Below are 16,093 nucleotides of genomic sequence, written 5' to 3' on the forward strand. Positions count from 1 at the left end.
CCTTCCACCACCTCTTCCGCAATGGACCCTGAACCTTGGAAGGTGTGATAGAGATATTTCAGTGCTGAACACTCCTGTCACTTCTCAACATGATGTTGCTTTTTGAGTCATCCCAGAGGTCATCGCTATCTGAAAAGAAGCTTCTCTAAGCAAAAGTGAGAGTAGCATTAATATATGGGTATGAATGTTGACAGAAGTCTTTACTGGACAATTTGGTGAACATAATATATGCGTTTAGCCATACACAGCAGGTGTTGTACTCCTAGGGCTCATGACCTTCATGTTTTTCAGTACCAGGCATGTATTCCCTCCCATGGAGCAGGCCTCCAGAGTAATTAGTAGTTGGTTTCTCCCATGACAGGCATGCCACTATTGCACTTATTGGCTCATTTGGCCTCGTTGGCCAAGCTTAAGGCTTGCATGGTCCACTGTTATTTATCTCTACTGATGACTTCTCTTTCCCATAGGGCTGCATGCAGCGTAGCTTTTTCCAGCTTCTGTTCTACAGGAAGGAAGATGATTTCTCAGTGAATTTGCAGCCCAAGCATGTTAAGTCTTCAGCAATAGCCTTTCTGGACTTTTAAATCACTCTTTTGTATACAAATTCCTATTTATTCTTATTAAAAACACATCCATATTCCCTTTTATTTTGAATAACACCAACTAGGTTTTGGAAATACTTGTTACATTTTGTAATACTTGAACATTAGAAATGGCAAGTCTACCAAATTATATTTTAAAAATCTTCTTATTTACAAGAGAGAGAGAGAGACAGAAATAATGGGTACATCTTGCTACTGCAAATAATCTCCAGATACATGTGCTACTTTGTGTGTCTGGCTTTATGTGGGTACTAATAAATCAAACTTGGGCCAGCAAGCTTTGCTAACAAGCACCCTTAACTGCTGAGCTATCTCTCCAGCCCTCAAATTATACTTTTTATTTTTTTTAATTTTATTTTCTTTTATTTATTTATTTGAGAGCGACAGACACAGAGAGAAAGACAGATAGAGGGAGAGAGAGAGAATGGGTGCACCAGGGCTTCCAGCCTCTGCAAACGAACTCCAGACGCGTGCGCCCCCTTGTGCATCTGGCTAACGTGGGACCTGGGGAACCGAGCCTCGAACTGGGGTCCTTAGGCTTCACAGGCAACTGCTTAACCGCTAAGCCATCTCTCCAGCCCTATACTTTTTATTTTTTAAAAAATATGGATTGATTTGTACATAGCTTGCTGAACGCATTTATGTTTTAGTTAATATAGTTTGTTAAAATGGTCTCTGAAAATTACAATAACCATCTTCTGGGACTTAGAGGTAGCCTTATTATATAGAACTTAATGTTATAATGACATTCATTAGAATGGAATTCTATATGTATTATTACTTCCTATATCAGCCTGGCATTTTTAGTTTCCTCACAGCAGGCAGCTTTGGTAATTGTGCTAATGCTAGCTGATTCATGAGGGCAACTTCCTAAAGTGCACTTAATTAACTTGAAGATTTTGTAAACAGCTGTACATGTAGGTACAGAAAATTGTAAGGATATGTCAATCTGACACACACAATTTGCCTGCCTACTCTTATTACTTTTTTACTAAAGCCTACAACAAGAATATCCAGCCTTGTACCTACTGAATGAAGCAAGTGCTTGAGGACAATCTGGAAAATGTCACTTTAACCTATATGAAGATGGAGATAGTCTAATTCCTCTACTCTGGGCCTGTTCAGTCAGAGGAGTTAGGTAGATGGTTGCCTTTTAAATTGCTATAAGGGAAAATATTGCTTATTTGGACAATTTTTCCAATATGTTGCTACAATCTGATTTTACTACAGTGTGATTTTGCCAGTACATTTTTCCATCTATCTGTAAGGCTACTGATACAGGGGAGCAAACCAAATCTATCCCAAGGGCATGAAAAGACAAAGAGAAAGTGTATTAAAATATGCTGCAAGAGAGGTAGAAGACAATTTCTCAGAAAGGCATATCTCTGAGAGGAGTAGAGGAAAGTTACTTGGCCTTATCTCATGAGCCATTTATGTGGAGCCCATATCTGGATAGATAGGCATCTTATTATCTTGTTAAGTAGTAAGTTTTGCAGAGCAACTTCTTTTTCTTAAGACTGGCCATTTGGGTAGGGATCCATGGGTCATGGTCATGGGTTAAGCTCCCAATATTTGTATAAGTCTCTGGGGTCAGGCTCCAAGTAGTTGTGGCTAGTTGTTACAATGTGGGAATTTAGCTTTTGTTTTGGACTTTTGGTCCCTACAAGTTTGTCAGTCTGGTTAAGCAGTATTGCTCTTGAGTAAAAACCAATTTTCTCATACAGATGGTTTCCTTTCAATCATACCTACTTGCTTGATTTGGTTATTTTGTGAGTCATCATACTTGTTTATATAGAAATCAATTGACTTTGACTTGTTTCATACCCAGTTCCTATACATGAAGTAAAATTATTCTACCTGAACATTGAACCAACATTAACAGTGCAATACTAAAAATGATGTACAAAAAATAGGCAAACCATATATTCACATTAGTGCCAAAACCAAGTTTATGAAAAAGGAAAAAATAAAATGACTGGGCATGTACAGAAGGAAAATAAAATCTCTACTACATACATTTAAAGAAATAGCAATTGCAGAGAACTAATGACAATGGAGAGCAGGGTGGTTTTTAATAATCCTTTTATCATTGCATAACAATATTCTCAGATAAGACTTAGAAACTAAACTAAGGATTTCCCTATGATTTCTCAGGGATCCCAGCAAGGCTAGTTCCCTTCATTAATTTAAGCTACGATCCTGGGTACATTCTCTTTGGGAACTGACTACTTTACTTCTAAAGACCGTAGAGCATTTATTACTTAACCTTTTCCTTGACTTCAGTAGTCAGAACCTCTCCCTGGTCTGGGTAAAAGGAGCCATGTTGATGATGAATGATTGACAGGAAGCTCCTCTGGGTAATGCTATCCTAATCGACTAGGGCATTTCCTCCACTGTAGCAGGATAGGCTCTGCATGTGGTCCATCCCGTGTTTCCTCTGCTGGCACTCTTCCTTGATCTTCATATTCTTTTCATTTACTCTTTCTTCTTTGGAGCTTCCATTGCTTTTTCTGGAAGAAGCTATTAGAAAAGATTGGCAATGGAATTATTACCAAAGACATTGGAGTCAAAAAACCAAGATAAACACTGTCCAGATAAACTGAATATAGGAATCATGTCTGTGTTGCTTCTGACTATCATTTGACTAAGTTTTCTGTGCTGAAAAATGGAACTAAATTGTTACAATGGATATACAGTGTTAGTGTAGAACACAATTTTTGTCTTGGCCAAGGTCTTTTGTTCCTCATAAGTACATGTGCCATTCACTTTAAACATGTTCTATTTAGTATTACCTATAGGACTTTCATAGTAAAAACTAGTTGTGTTGGAGAGGATATAACTAGATTCAGAAAACCTGAATGTATGCGCTACCTCTCAATGTCTTTTCACATAAATTTATTATGAGCACCAAAGAAAAATTTAAATGGCAGGAGAAATGCTAGGCATGGTGGCACATACCTTTAATCTGAGCATTCGGGAGGCAGAAGTAGGAGGACTACTGTGAGTTCAAGGACAGCCTGAAACTTCATAGTGAATTACAGGTAAGCCTGGACTACAGCAAGACCCTACTGTGAAAAACCAAAAATTAAAAAATAAAAGAAATGACAGAGAAGAGAAAAGTAGCATTATTCAGGTGTCTCCATTTTTAGAAATTAGCAGGCAGCTCAGTGCAGATGTGAGTGCTGAGTAATTTTTCTGCAGTGTAGTTCCCTGTTATTGTATACATTCCTTAACTGGTTGTTTCTTGATATGCCATATAAAGGCTTATATAAAATCTACAGGGTTATTTCTGTCTTGAAACTTTTTGTTATATATTGATTGAATATTTGTGAAAATATTTCCTGGCATATTGTTGATATGTTTCACATTGTATGGATATCTGCATATATACTATTGACTCTTGTTTCCATGTTTTTTTAAATTAGTTGGCACACAGAGATTATTGCTACTATGGTTTTAATTTGCTTGTTTGTTTTATCAAGTTACCATGAAGACTGCATACAATTCCCTAAGGTAAATTCAGTGTAAAGTTCCTATGAGCCTTAACTTGTAACATTTTTGTCAAGTGAACAATATATTACTTTCTTTCTTGTAACTTTCTATTTAAAGACACCTTATTTTATCTGATGAATTGTTCATCCACTATGTTGAACTCATGGGCAATACCATTATAACTAGTAGGTTTTAATAAAGCTTATCCAGTGCACATTATTTTTTCTCTAAATGACATCATAACATTTTGCACTTAGGAACTCTGAGCAGTACCTCAGCACTATTAGTAAGGGTCATTTTTAACAGCAAAATAACCACAAAGTGAGAAACAAATATATAAAATAAAGCAAAAAAAAAAAAAAAGATGACAACAAAATAGATTTCAGTGTGAGTATAAATGTCAGAAACTTGTTTCTTTTTCCTTCTACTTCTGTAGTACATAGGAAGATTCATAAATACAGAATCCTTGAAAAATTAAAGTTAATTTTATTTATAAAAATACACATTACTCTAAAATAAACTTGTGAAGATTTAATGTGATGGTGCTGGGGATAACGTTTTAATAATAAGTGGTATATAAAAAGAAGTCATTGTCAACATGAGATTAGTTCAAATCATTCTAGTTTTGCACTGGAATCTGAGTAGGAGCTTGTCTGGGTGTCCTTTCCCAGGAGTCTCTCCATTACTGCTGACATCCTTCTGTTCACTCCTTCCCACCTTCTTACCTGAGCTGTTTGTTCTCTCTTTAATTTGAAGAGTCTTTGAAGATCTACTTTCCCTGTGCTTCCTAGGAAAGCTTGAAACATTTTGGGTGTTTCTTCTTTTAGTGGGAATTGAAAGATGAGTTCTTTCCGTGGAGGGATGGCCTCAGTATCTTTACCCTTCTCTTTTAAAAGAACTCTGTGGACAAGAGAAACACTGTTCAGGGTGGCTCTGTGACAGCTTCTGAAAATTTTACCAGAAAAAAAAAAAATCGTAATTTCTTCTACTGCGAAATTTCAGTGGGTACCTGAATCTAGTTTTAAGTGTATCTTATGGAGAAAGTTGACTATAATCATAACCCACTTTTCCTTAGATTTTTTTTAAAATTTTTATTTATTTGAGAGCGACAGACACAGAGAGAAAGACAGATAGAGGGAGAGAGAGAATGGGCGCACCAGGGCTTCCAGCCTCTGCAAACGAACTCCAGACGCGTGCACCCCCTTGTGCATCTGGCTAACGTGGGACCTGGGGAACCGAGCCTCGAACCGGGGTCCTTAGGCTTCACAGGCAAGCGCTTAACCACTAAGCCATCTCTCCAGCCCTTTTCCTTAGATTTTATAAAGTAAAATCAACTTTGTCCTCCTCATACCTCTATTGTTCCTACTGTTTTTTGTTGTTGTTGTTTCATTTTGTGTCTTTTGAAACAGGACCTCATTCCATAGCCCAGACTGGCCTGGAACATGTGCAAATTCTCCTACCTCAGCCTTTCCAGTGCTAGTGTGAGCTATCAGACCCGACTCTAATGGGATTTTATAGGTTGTACCTGGCTTTCTTCAAGAGGAGCTTTTTGGAGTCTGGATAGTGCAATAGAATTTCTCCAAATGTCTTTTTGGTCAGAGTTAAAAGACTGGCAAACCCACAGGCCACCACATCTGCAGTTCGATAGTTTCCTCCTCTTGTTGCCAGAAGGCTATGAGAGAGAATACCAGTTTCACTCTTCCTTCACGGAGAGATTTTTAAAACTAAATATCAGCTATTACAACCATTTACATCCAGAGTACACTTCTCTCCTATGCAGGTGAAATACTTTTCAGGGCATTTCTCACCTGAGGAAAGTAACTTTTTCTAGGGCAGCTCCTCATGCCATTCCCTGACTTATCAAAGAAGAGGCCAACCTAAGAAGGCCCTGGAAGGTCACAGCACAGTATACATACCCCGGAGGATTAAGACTTAATCAAAAAATGTTGGATTGATTTTCCTTCCCATTCTTCATCCCAACAGGACTCCTATGTAATAATGGTACAACTGAAACACATACATGGATGCAAACTCTCTCTGAGCAAGAATTCTTAAGACTTAAAATCATTAAGAAAGGAAGAGATAAGAACACAAGAAGTAGCTAGGCTTCTGTCACAGATATGGCAAACATCAAATACACCCCAACTTCTAGTCAGATTAACATCAAATTTCACACTCAATTCCCACTTACCTTAGTTCCTACTATCTCTTATATCATTTATAGCTACCAGTACATACAATTCCAAAGAATGCCAATAGGTACGAAAAAAAAATGATCTGAGAAAACAAAACCTGTGCCAGAAGCAAATGGAGATGACCCAGATATTAGAATTCATAGGGAAAGGATTTTTTTAAGACTAATACATTAAAAATATAATTTTTCAATCAAAATAGACATCATGCCAGAAGAGATAAGTAATATAAACAGAGATAGAAATTCTAAGAAACAATAAAAAGAAAATGCTAAAATCAAAACACTAACAGACATGAAGAGTCTTTATTTTTTTTTTACTAAGTGGAAACTTTGTATGAACATATCATCTGTTGATCACATCATTCCCCTTCTCTCTGCCCTATTCCATTGAGGGGCCTCCTCATGGAAGCAGCACTCTTTCATCCTGACAACTCCTATGTGGTTTCATCTGGACCCTCTATAAATTCAGGAAAATTGACATAACTTCCTGCATCATATCTGACCACAATGTATTAAAGCTAGAAATTAATAACAACAGAAACAAAAGAAAACACACCAGCTCCTGGAGACTGAATAACATGCTATTAAACAATGAATGAGTTATAGAGGAAATTGTAAAATTTCTAAAACTGAATGATAATGGAAACACAACATACCAAAACTTATGGGAAAAATGAAGGCAGTCCTAAGGGAGAAATTTATAGCAATAAATACCTTCACAACAGAGACAAAGAGATCTCAAACTGATAACCTAAGCAGTAGGTAGGTTATAGCAAAGTGGGGAAATCCCCACCATAGGACTCAGATGCTGTTTGAAGACATTCTTAGCCCTTGAGTTGGTGGAAGCTGGTGGTCTGTTAGTACATTCCAAAAACGATCTCACTTGATTAATTGATAGTCACCAGGATGTTAGATCAGACACGGAGGTGGGAAATAAGTGACTATTAAGGGGCTAAAGCTAGCCCAAGGTAATTTTGGCTTTGACCTTGCAACATTCCATCTCTCTGTGATCACAGGAATTCTGCCCATCCATTTAGTCTTGGAAGTAGGTGCAGTAGATACAGCACTTTTCTGAGAAGTTTAGTTCACAGCAAGCAAGCAAGCACAGGGGAGGAAAGATGGAATAGAAGGGGAGGACCACTGTATAGCATCAAACTTGGCCACTTACTTGAGCCTAACAATAAAATGGGACTTGGGAAAGCAGACCTTGACTCACCAGATACTTAAAATGTTGAGTTACTCCTCTAAAACCAGAAGTATGTATTTAGAATCCTTACTAGACTAATGACCTCTTATTTTGCTCAGTGATTTTTGCCTTTAATTTTTTTTTTTTTGCTTTGCTTTTGTAAGAGAAAACAAGATAAATGAATGTTACCTCATCCCTCTATGCATTTATGTGTTGGCCTGTACATGTATGTATGCATACAGGGATGTATCACCAATTATGTACCTACCTACATCTATCTGTCATCTACCAGTCTTTTTTTTTACTCATTCTTTTACCCAAGTTCCTAGCTGACTTCATATCTGCTTATGTACTGGAAGGACAAGGATAAGTCAGTTTCATTCACACTCTTGTAGTCTTGTATATAGTATACTCCGGTAGCTAGGCTGGGCTGAATGGCATTGGGGAGCTTAATTTGAACTTAACGGAACCTCTGTAAGCATGCCAGACTATGAGAATAGAACGGAAATAACATATTTAAATGTCAGGCTATTTCAAGATTTCTCAAGCTTTAATTAAACTTGCCTACAGGTTGCACGTTTGGAGTGCTTGATGAGTTTTTGAACGGAAGAAATAGTCTGTCTGCCAGATGGATTTTGCCCAAACTCTCAGCAATGTTTAAAATAGCATCTTTTCCCTCCTCATCCACAAAATGCTTCCCCAGCACTCCACTAGTGGAAAGTTTCTCTCATTAAAATGCTTAGTAAGAAGGTTCTTCTCTACATATTCACAGCCCCACAAAGGGTTTCTCCTAGAGCCTATGGTGGAGGACAAACTGTGGAGGTTAATATTAAATGGCCAAGGCTAAAAAGAAATATGAACTGAACAGTAGCCCAGAAAGCAGAGGAGTTGCTTCTAATCCTAGACCAGCTTCTGTTTGCTATGACCTTAGCTAGTAACTCATGGAATTTTTTTTTTTCACGGAATTTTTTTTGTTGTTCACTTGTTTTTCAAGGTAGGGTCCCACTATAGCTCAGGCTGACCTAGGATTCACTGTGTAGTCTCAGGGTGGCCTTAAACTCATGGCGATCCTCCTCCCCTGCCTCCCGAGTGCTGGGATTAAAGGCATGCACTACCACCATGCCCAGCTTACATTTCCATTCTTTTTATTTTTATTTTTATTTATTTGAGAGAGAGAGAGAATGGGCGTGCCAGGGCCTCTAACCACTGCAAATGAACTCCAGATGCATGCACCCCCTTGTGCATCTGGCTAATATGGGTCCTGGGGAATCGAGCCTCAAACCAGGGTCCTTAGTCTTCACAGGCAAGCACTTAACCGCTAAACCATCTCTCCAGCCCATTTCTATTCTTTGTAAGTTGTCTAGTTTTGAATATTTTGTTACATTAAAAGGAAATGTCCTACAACATGTTCTTACTCCCTGCCCCCCCCCCAGAATATATATCCTAGCTTCTTGAATGGTAGGCCACAGCATAAAATGGAATTCATCACATAATCACATACAACAGTATAAAATATCTGAAAGCATAACAATCAGAAATAAGCTTAAAGTCAAATGTATAATAAATCTGGGGTTGGAGTGATGGCTTAACAGTTAAGGCGCTTGTTTGTCAAGCCTAAAAGACTCAGGTTTGATTCCCCTGCCCCCACATAAGCCAGATGAATATGGTGGTACATGCATCTGGGAGTTCATTTGTTGTGGCTGGATGCCCTGGTGCACCCATTCTCTTTCACTATCTTTCTCTCTCTCATTTTCTCTCAAAATGGATAAATAATAAAAAAAAACAACAAATCAGAGGTGTTTCTAGCAATGCTTGATGATATAGTATCGGATGATTTCACTGTAGTCTTGGTTCTGAACACAGGTGCTCACTTTACATGTCATGTCTTGTAACATAAGCCCATCGACCCAAAACAGTTTGGCTCAGATTCAAAGTTATCCTATGCTATTAGCTACAATGATTTTACAGTAATAAAATTTTCTGCTTCTATAGAATAACAATTTCATTATAGAAAACAATGACTTAATAGTTTTGTACTATTGCTCTTCAGCATATAAGTATTTAATTAGTATATCTTTGGATTGCGTTAGTTAGAATGTTTGATTTTAAAAATTTCCATTTGAAGCCGGGAGTGGTGGCGCATGCCTTTAAACCCAGCACTTGGGAGGCAGAGGTAGGAGAATTGCCGCGAGTTCGTGGCCACCCTGAGACTCCATAGTGAATTCCAGGTCAGCCTGAGCTAGAGTGAGACCCTACCTCAAAAAACCAAAACAAAAAAAAAAATTGCTATTTGAGTTACTGACTTGTTTCACAAAAAATGTTATTGAATACATTTTGGTTTGGGATTAGGAGAGAATTTCTAACAATTTAATGGCCCTAAACATATTTCCATCATTTTATATGTTTATGTGATGTAGCATTCTCAGCATTGACAAACATAAAATTAAAGTATTAACTCTGAAAGTCATGGTGAATGCTCTATGTCCTTCAATATCAAATATTAGCCAAGATTTAATTCTTTTTATAAAATTTGCATACCTTTTATTACCAGCAGGTTGAGGATCTTTTCATATGTTCAAGGACCATTTGCATTTCCTTTTTCTTGAAATATGTGCTTATTTTTCTTTCCCATTTTTCCATGGAGTGGCTTTTTTATTTTTAAGCAACTAATTAAAGGAATTAAATCTTCTTCTGTGGTACAAATAGCAGTTCTTTTCCCCAGTTTTCCATTTGTTATTTTCTTTGGTATTTCTATAGTGTCTTTTTGGGGAGCAGTTTTCTCTTTGTCAACTTTACTTGTGAAAACATTTTTATTTATTTATTTAAGAGAGAGAGAGAAAGCAAGAGGGTGTGGAGTCAGAGAATGAGTACACCAAGGCCTCTTGCCATTGCACATGAATTTCAGACACAAGAGCCACTTTGTGCATTTGACTTAAGATGGCTACTGGGGAGTTGAACCCAAACAAGTGTCTTTAACTGCTAAGCCATCTCTCCAGCTGCGTTTTTCAATTTTATATGATTACACTTAGCCATATTTTTGTCTCCTTGTTTCAGAAATTGGAGTCCTCATTAGGAAGTCTTTTTGTAGATAACAATAGAAGAAATCACCTATAAGTTCTTCTAGATATAGGTTTGTTTTGAAAAAAATATGTCTTCTATGTGGAATCTGTAGAATACTACTTTTTTGTATAATCAACTGCCAACATCTCATTCTTATGTCAAAATGCACAAGCATATCCATCTCATTAGTATGTAAATTTGATTTCATATTGAATAAAGTGTGAAATTAAGTGCTGCTCAAATAATTGTTTTAGATAAGTTTTTTAAAAAATCATTTTATTTTCAGGAACAGTCTGATTTGCATACTTATATTCCTGGGTCACATAAAAACTTGTTCAGGGGCTAGAGAGTTGCTTGGTAGTTAAGACACTTGCCTGCAAAGTCAAAGGACACAGGTTTGGTTCCCAGAACCCACATAAGCCAGATGTACAAGGTGGCACATGTATCTGGAGTTTGTTTGCAGCAGGTGAAGACCCTGGTGCACCCATTCTCTTTCTCTATCTGCCTCTCACTCTCTCTAATACATAAATAAATAAATTAATTAAAAGATTTAAAATATATATATATTACTGGGCTGGAGACATGGCTTAGCAATGAAGGCACTTGCCTACAAAGGCAAAGGACTCATGTTTGATTCCCCAGGACCCACATAAGCCAGATGCAAAAGGTGGCACACCTGTCTGGAATTTGTTTACTTAAGTTGGAGGCCCTGTTGCACCCATTCTCCTTTTCTCTCTCTCAAATAAATAAATAATAAAAATTTGTTCAGGCTAAAAGCAGTCATGAGTGGAAATTTTAAGAAGGCCCATTATATGTAATCAACATTTATATGTCTGTACATATAGTTTTCCAGAAAGTGTATCATTTATAGATATTCCCAGTTACTTACTGGTTCCAAGCTACTATCAGTGCAGCCACACATGGCATTATGATTTACATGTTGCATATACAAAGTACCATGCGATTACAGTTCCCTGGGTTTGTGCGATGCACAACCTGCACAACGATCTCTAGTGGAGTGTGTAGTTAGAAGGCACTCACATGGGAAAACAGAGTATAAAAGAGCATGTACTGAATGTATAAATAAAAGAACAACAAAATGGGGACATAACTAGGATTTAAAGAGTTAAACACTGCCACAGGAGGATACCAAAGTTGGTTTTCAGTCACTTATGCTATAAAAATAGACCATTTTTTTTTTTTAAAAAACAGGAAGAAATATCTCCCAAAGGATGTAATAAAAAGGGCACTCTTTATAAAGTGCTATAAGGAATCATATTCTTAGGGTGGATTGGACAATAAGCTTACTGGGACACATATGATAGAGCCCTCGTAAAGGCTAAATATTGTTTCTCAAAGACAGTTCCATAAGAATAATGTATGGTGTGTGGTGAGTAAGTACCCTGTATTTCAGAAGTTAGAGCTATTTTTGCTGCTCTGGAATGGCACATAATATCATTTAGAATATTTTGAGAAACATATAACCTTTAAATATTGCTTTTCCCCCATGGTCTTACTTGTTAATTTTTGTACTGCTGGGGATTAAATTCCGGGCCCTGTGGCTGCTAGACAAGTATCCTACCACAAAGACACACACATAGCCACAGCAGGTGAGTTGATAAATAGTTTCTGGTATGACCTTGAGCATAAATGATTATGCTTTAGAGATCAATCATGCAGGAAATATGCAGAATTCACTGTACAAATTAGAAAAGGAAAAAATAAAGGAGATATAAGATTGTGTAGAAACAACATACTTCATATGAGGTAGTTCTGATAATAACACCTGCCCTCACTCTATTTGTATCTAGGAGTAGAGTAAGTGCATGTGAAGGCAGTCAGAGTAGAAAATACTAATATTAATGATAGTAGCATTAATAGTTACCATTAATCAGTGCTTACTATGAGTCAGGGAGTTTTCTAAGTTCTTGTTTTTTTTTTTTTTTTGGTTTTTCAAGGTAGGGTCTCACTCTGGTCCAGGCTGACCTGGAATTAACTCTGTAGTCTCAGGGTGGCCTTGAACTCACAGCGATCCTCCTACCTAAAGGCATGCGCCACCACGCCCAGCTCTAAGTTCTTTTACATTGATTTAATTCATGCTTTTTAGTTCTACAAGGCAATCATGTATCATTGTAACTCCATCTGGCTGACAAACAAGTGAAGTTTCAGGGTTGGAGAAATGGCTTAGTGGTTAAGGCACTGGCTTGCGAAGCCTAAGGACCTAGGTTTGACTCCCTAGGACCCACATAAGGCAGATGCACATGGTGGTCCATGTGACTGGAGTTTTTTTTTGCAGTGGCTAGAGGCCTTGATGCACCCATTTTCTCCCTCTCTCTTTCTTACTCTCTAATAAATAAATAAATAGAAATAAAAATATTTAGAAAAAGAAGTGATATTTCACTAAATAATTTTTTCTAGAGTCTATAACCCATAAGTCTTGACCTTTGGGTATAAGCATAGGTAGTCTGCTTATATACAAAACACATTTTATAATTATTAATACTTTGATAGCTACAAGTAATACAAATGTTTCTTAAAATCAAGATGGTTCTAGTCTTGAATTAATTTTCTCATGTAGAATTATTTCCAATGATAAAAATAAAACAGATTCTTGGGGCTGGAGAGATTGCCCAGTGGTTACACGTTTGTCTGTAAAGCCTAATGACCCAGGTTCAATTCCCAGTACATACATTAAGCCAAATGCACAGTGGCACATGCATCTGGAGTACACGTGCAGTATCAGTAGGCCCTGGTGTGCTCTCTCTCTCTCTCTCTCTCTCTCTTTCTGCTTGCAAATAAATAAATAAATAAATAATAAAATTAATTCTAAATGCTGTCAGTGGAACATGCCAAGAAAGAGGCTAAAACTTCAAATATTTGTTCTCATAAGCAAATTTTCAACTGTGTTATATTTGGGAATATGAATTTAGATCACCTGTGTGTACCATTTGTGAGATATTCTTTTATCTTTGTCAATGTTATTGGGAAGCAGTTTGATCCCTGACAATTTTCCAACTTAACTAAAAATAAGTTCCTACAAAATTTTGTGGCTGCGTAAAGAGGATGTCGTTAGGTTACCCTTGCTTGGGCACTTTGCTCTTTATAGATACTTTGATATTTATAAAACTACATACTAAATGGCAAGCACATGTTAGCCTAGATATTTTTAATAGAATATTTTGAGAAACTTGTGCACACATGAGTTTTTAACCAATTTGGAGAGTTTAGACTTTGCAGCTATCAACTATTTGGTTCAGTTTTTTTTCTGCCAGGTTTTCATTTCATAAATAAAATGACCTCAGATAAGTGGATGAACAGTGGAGAATCTGGGTAAAAATTCTAGGAGGTATGAAGAAAAGGAATGATATTTCATGACCTACTTATTTATTTGCTTCAAGTGTCAGAAGAATACTTTACTATGATGATACTGTCCTAGAAAACATTTTATTGAATGAACTAATCCACTAGACTTTTTCTTAGGAGTTGCAGTGGCTATCAGTGTCATACATTTCCACAACATTTATAGTTTAAAAGTGTTTTTTCCTCCATAACAAGGCCTATGTTTTCTTGCTTAATTGTAACATCAGTTTAGTTAAGGAGGTTATTAGCTATATACATGTAAACATTTAAGTAAATGGGTTAATAACAAATACACAAAGAATTTATCATTGAAACTAAAATCCAAGATGTGGGTTAACCTCAAGGCAAGTGGTCTTTTCCCTATAGAATCACTCTAATGAGACCAATTAAGTCATTGTTATTCTTAACCACACACATGTTTCGATAGACATCAGAAAACATCAGACTGGCTTGATTAGTTATGTGAAGGTGTATTGGAGTCTATGATACCTCTATACGAATCCAAATGGTATAAAGAACCTTGAATTAGCACTGAAACAAGTTATTTTTGGAGAAATCTTCTGAATATTTGAATAAAACTTTAAGAAATGATACCAATTGTGTATTTATTCATAGGAATAGTGTGAGACATGTATTTTTCTTGCAGTAAAAAGGTACCATGTAGCCAGAGACTATTTAACAAAGAAAGTAGTGAAAATGAATGCATTTTAATGCATGTATAATTCACATATTTGAGAGGAAAAGAATGAAAACATTTTATTCCCTAGTATTATATATTTTACTTTTGCTCATATACATATCTACTATTTCTATCTTTTAGAAAAAGAAAAGAAGCCGGGCGTGGTGGTGCACGCCTTTAATCCCAGCACTCGGGAGGCAGAGGTAGGAGGATTGCCATGAGTTCAAGGCCACCCTGAGATGACAAAGTTAATCCCAGGTCAGCCTGGACCAGAGTGAGACCCTACCTCAAAAAACCAAAAAAAAAAAAAAAAAAAAAAAAAAATAGAAAAAGAAAATGGAAAGAAAACAAATAAGTTATTCTGATTAACAGAAAGAATACAGGATGAAAATAGACCAAATACCTAGATTCCCTACAATTCCTAGTTAAAAACCATCCAGGCAAGATAGGCATAAATAGATCAAAGAAAAAACCTAAAATGATTTTCAAAATACTTGTCTTTTCACAATGATATAAAGTAAATATTAAAAATAAATGTTTATGCGCTGGAGAAATGGCTTAGCAGTTAAGGCACTTGCCTGCAAAGCTTAAGGACTTATGTTCAACTCTTGAGATACCACATAATGCAAGGAGATGCACATATCTGGAGTTTGATTGTGATGGCTGGAGGCCCTGGCATTCTAATTCTCTGTCTCACTCTTTTGCATACTCTTGCAGAAAGAAAGAAAAGAAGAAGAAAGAAAGAAAGAAAGAAAGGAAGGAAGAGAGAGAGAGAGAGAGAGAGAGAGAGAGAGAGAAAGAAAGGCTTACAATGTACAATTAGACCAGAAAATTCAGAACTTAAATGTTCTCAGTGGAAGATCAGATGATCTAAAATGTGATGAAAAACAAAAGAGTGGTCAGCAAAAAAAGAAATGTAGGTGATAAATGATCACATTTATGAAGATAAACAGGCCCATAGGAAATTAATTCATTTAACAAATATTTATTGAGTATGTGTTATTTCCCAGGGACTATTTAGAGAAGCTTAAATTAAAATAACTTATTAAAATGCAGAAATGACTAAGAAAATGAAAACATTATCAGCAATGCTAAGAGAAAGCAGCTATATTTTGCTGGCTGTATTGTAAATGGGTTCATTTTTTATTAAAATCATCTGTTCATATATTTGAAGAATTATAGAAATATTTTTTTCATTTTGGCCTACTTATATTTGGAAACAACTCTGAAAGCAATAATTTCAAAGAAAAACACAGTAATTTTATCAAGATAAATGTCACAGTGCTATTATTAGTAATAAAAAGGGCACAAGGCTGAATATGCTTATTTATGCCAAAAATGAATATGCATTTGTGCATTCACAAGGATACAAAGATAACTGTATTCACTTACTTATTCAATAATTATGTATTAAGTACATAAATAGGCCAAGCAATGTCTAAAGGGCTAGGGATAAAAGCATGAGGCAAACCACACCTGGTATCTCTGGGAACCTGTTCAGTGTGTTTGTGCAAACTAGA

General features: G+C 36.5%; 1 protein-coding gene across 1 annotated transcript in view; it reads right to left on the minus strand.

Moving 5' to 3' along the window:
- Positions 1-2,859: 2,859 nt before the first annotated feature.
- The window catches only part of Cngb3 (cyclic nucleotide gated channel subunit beta 3), a 185,209-nt gene continuing 171,975 nt past the window's right edge, over positions 2,860-16,093 (minus strand). The window contains 5 exon segments of the mRNA XM_045143550.1: positions 2,860-2,903; positions 2,906-3,025; positions 3,028-3,112; positions 4,820-4,994; positions 5,620-5,766. Coding sequence (XP_044999485.1) covers positions 2,860-2,903; positions 2,906-3,025; positions 3,028-3,112; positions 4,820-4,994; positions 5,620-5,766 — 571 coding nt within the window.

This window comes from Jaculus jaculus, chromosome 2 (assembly GCF_020740685.1).
Source record: "Jaculus jaculus isolate mJacJac1 chromosome 2, mJacJac1.mat.Y.cur, whole genome shotgun sequence".
Classification (NCBI taxonomy): domain Eukaryota; kingdom Metazoa; phylum Chordata; class Mammalia; order Rodentia; family Dipodidae; genus Jaculus; species Jaculus jaculus.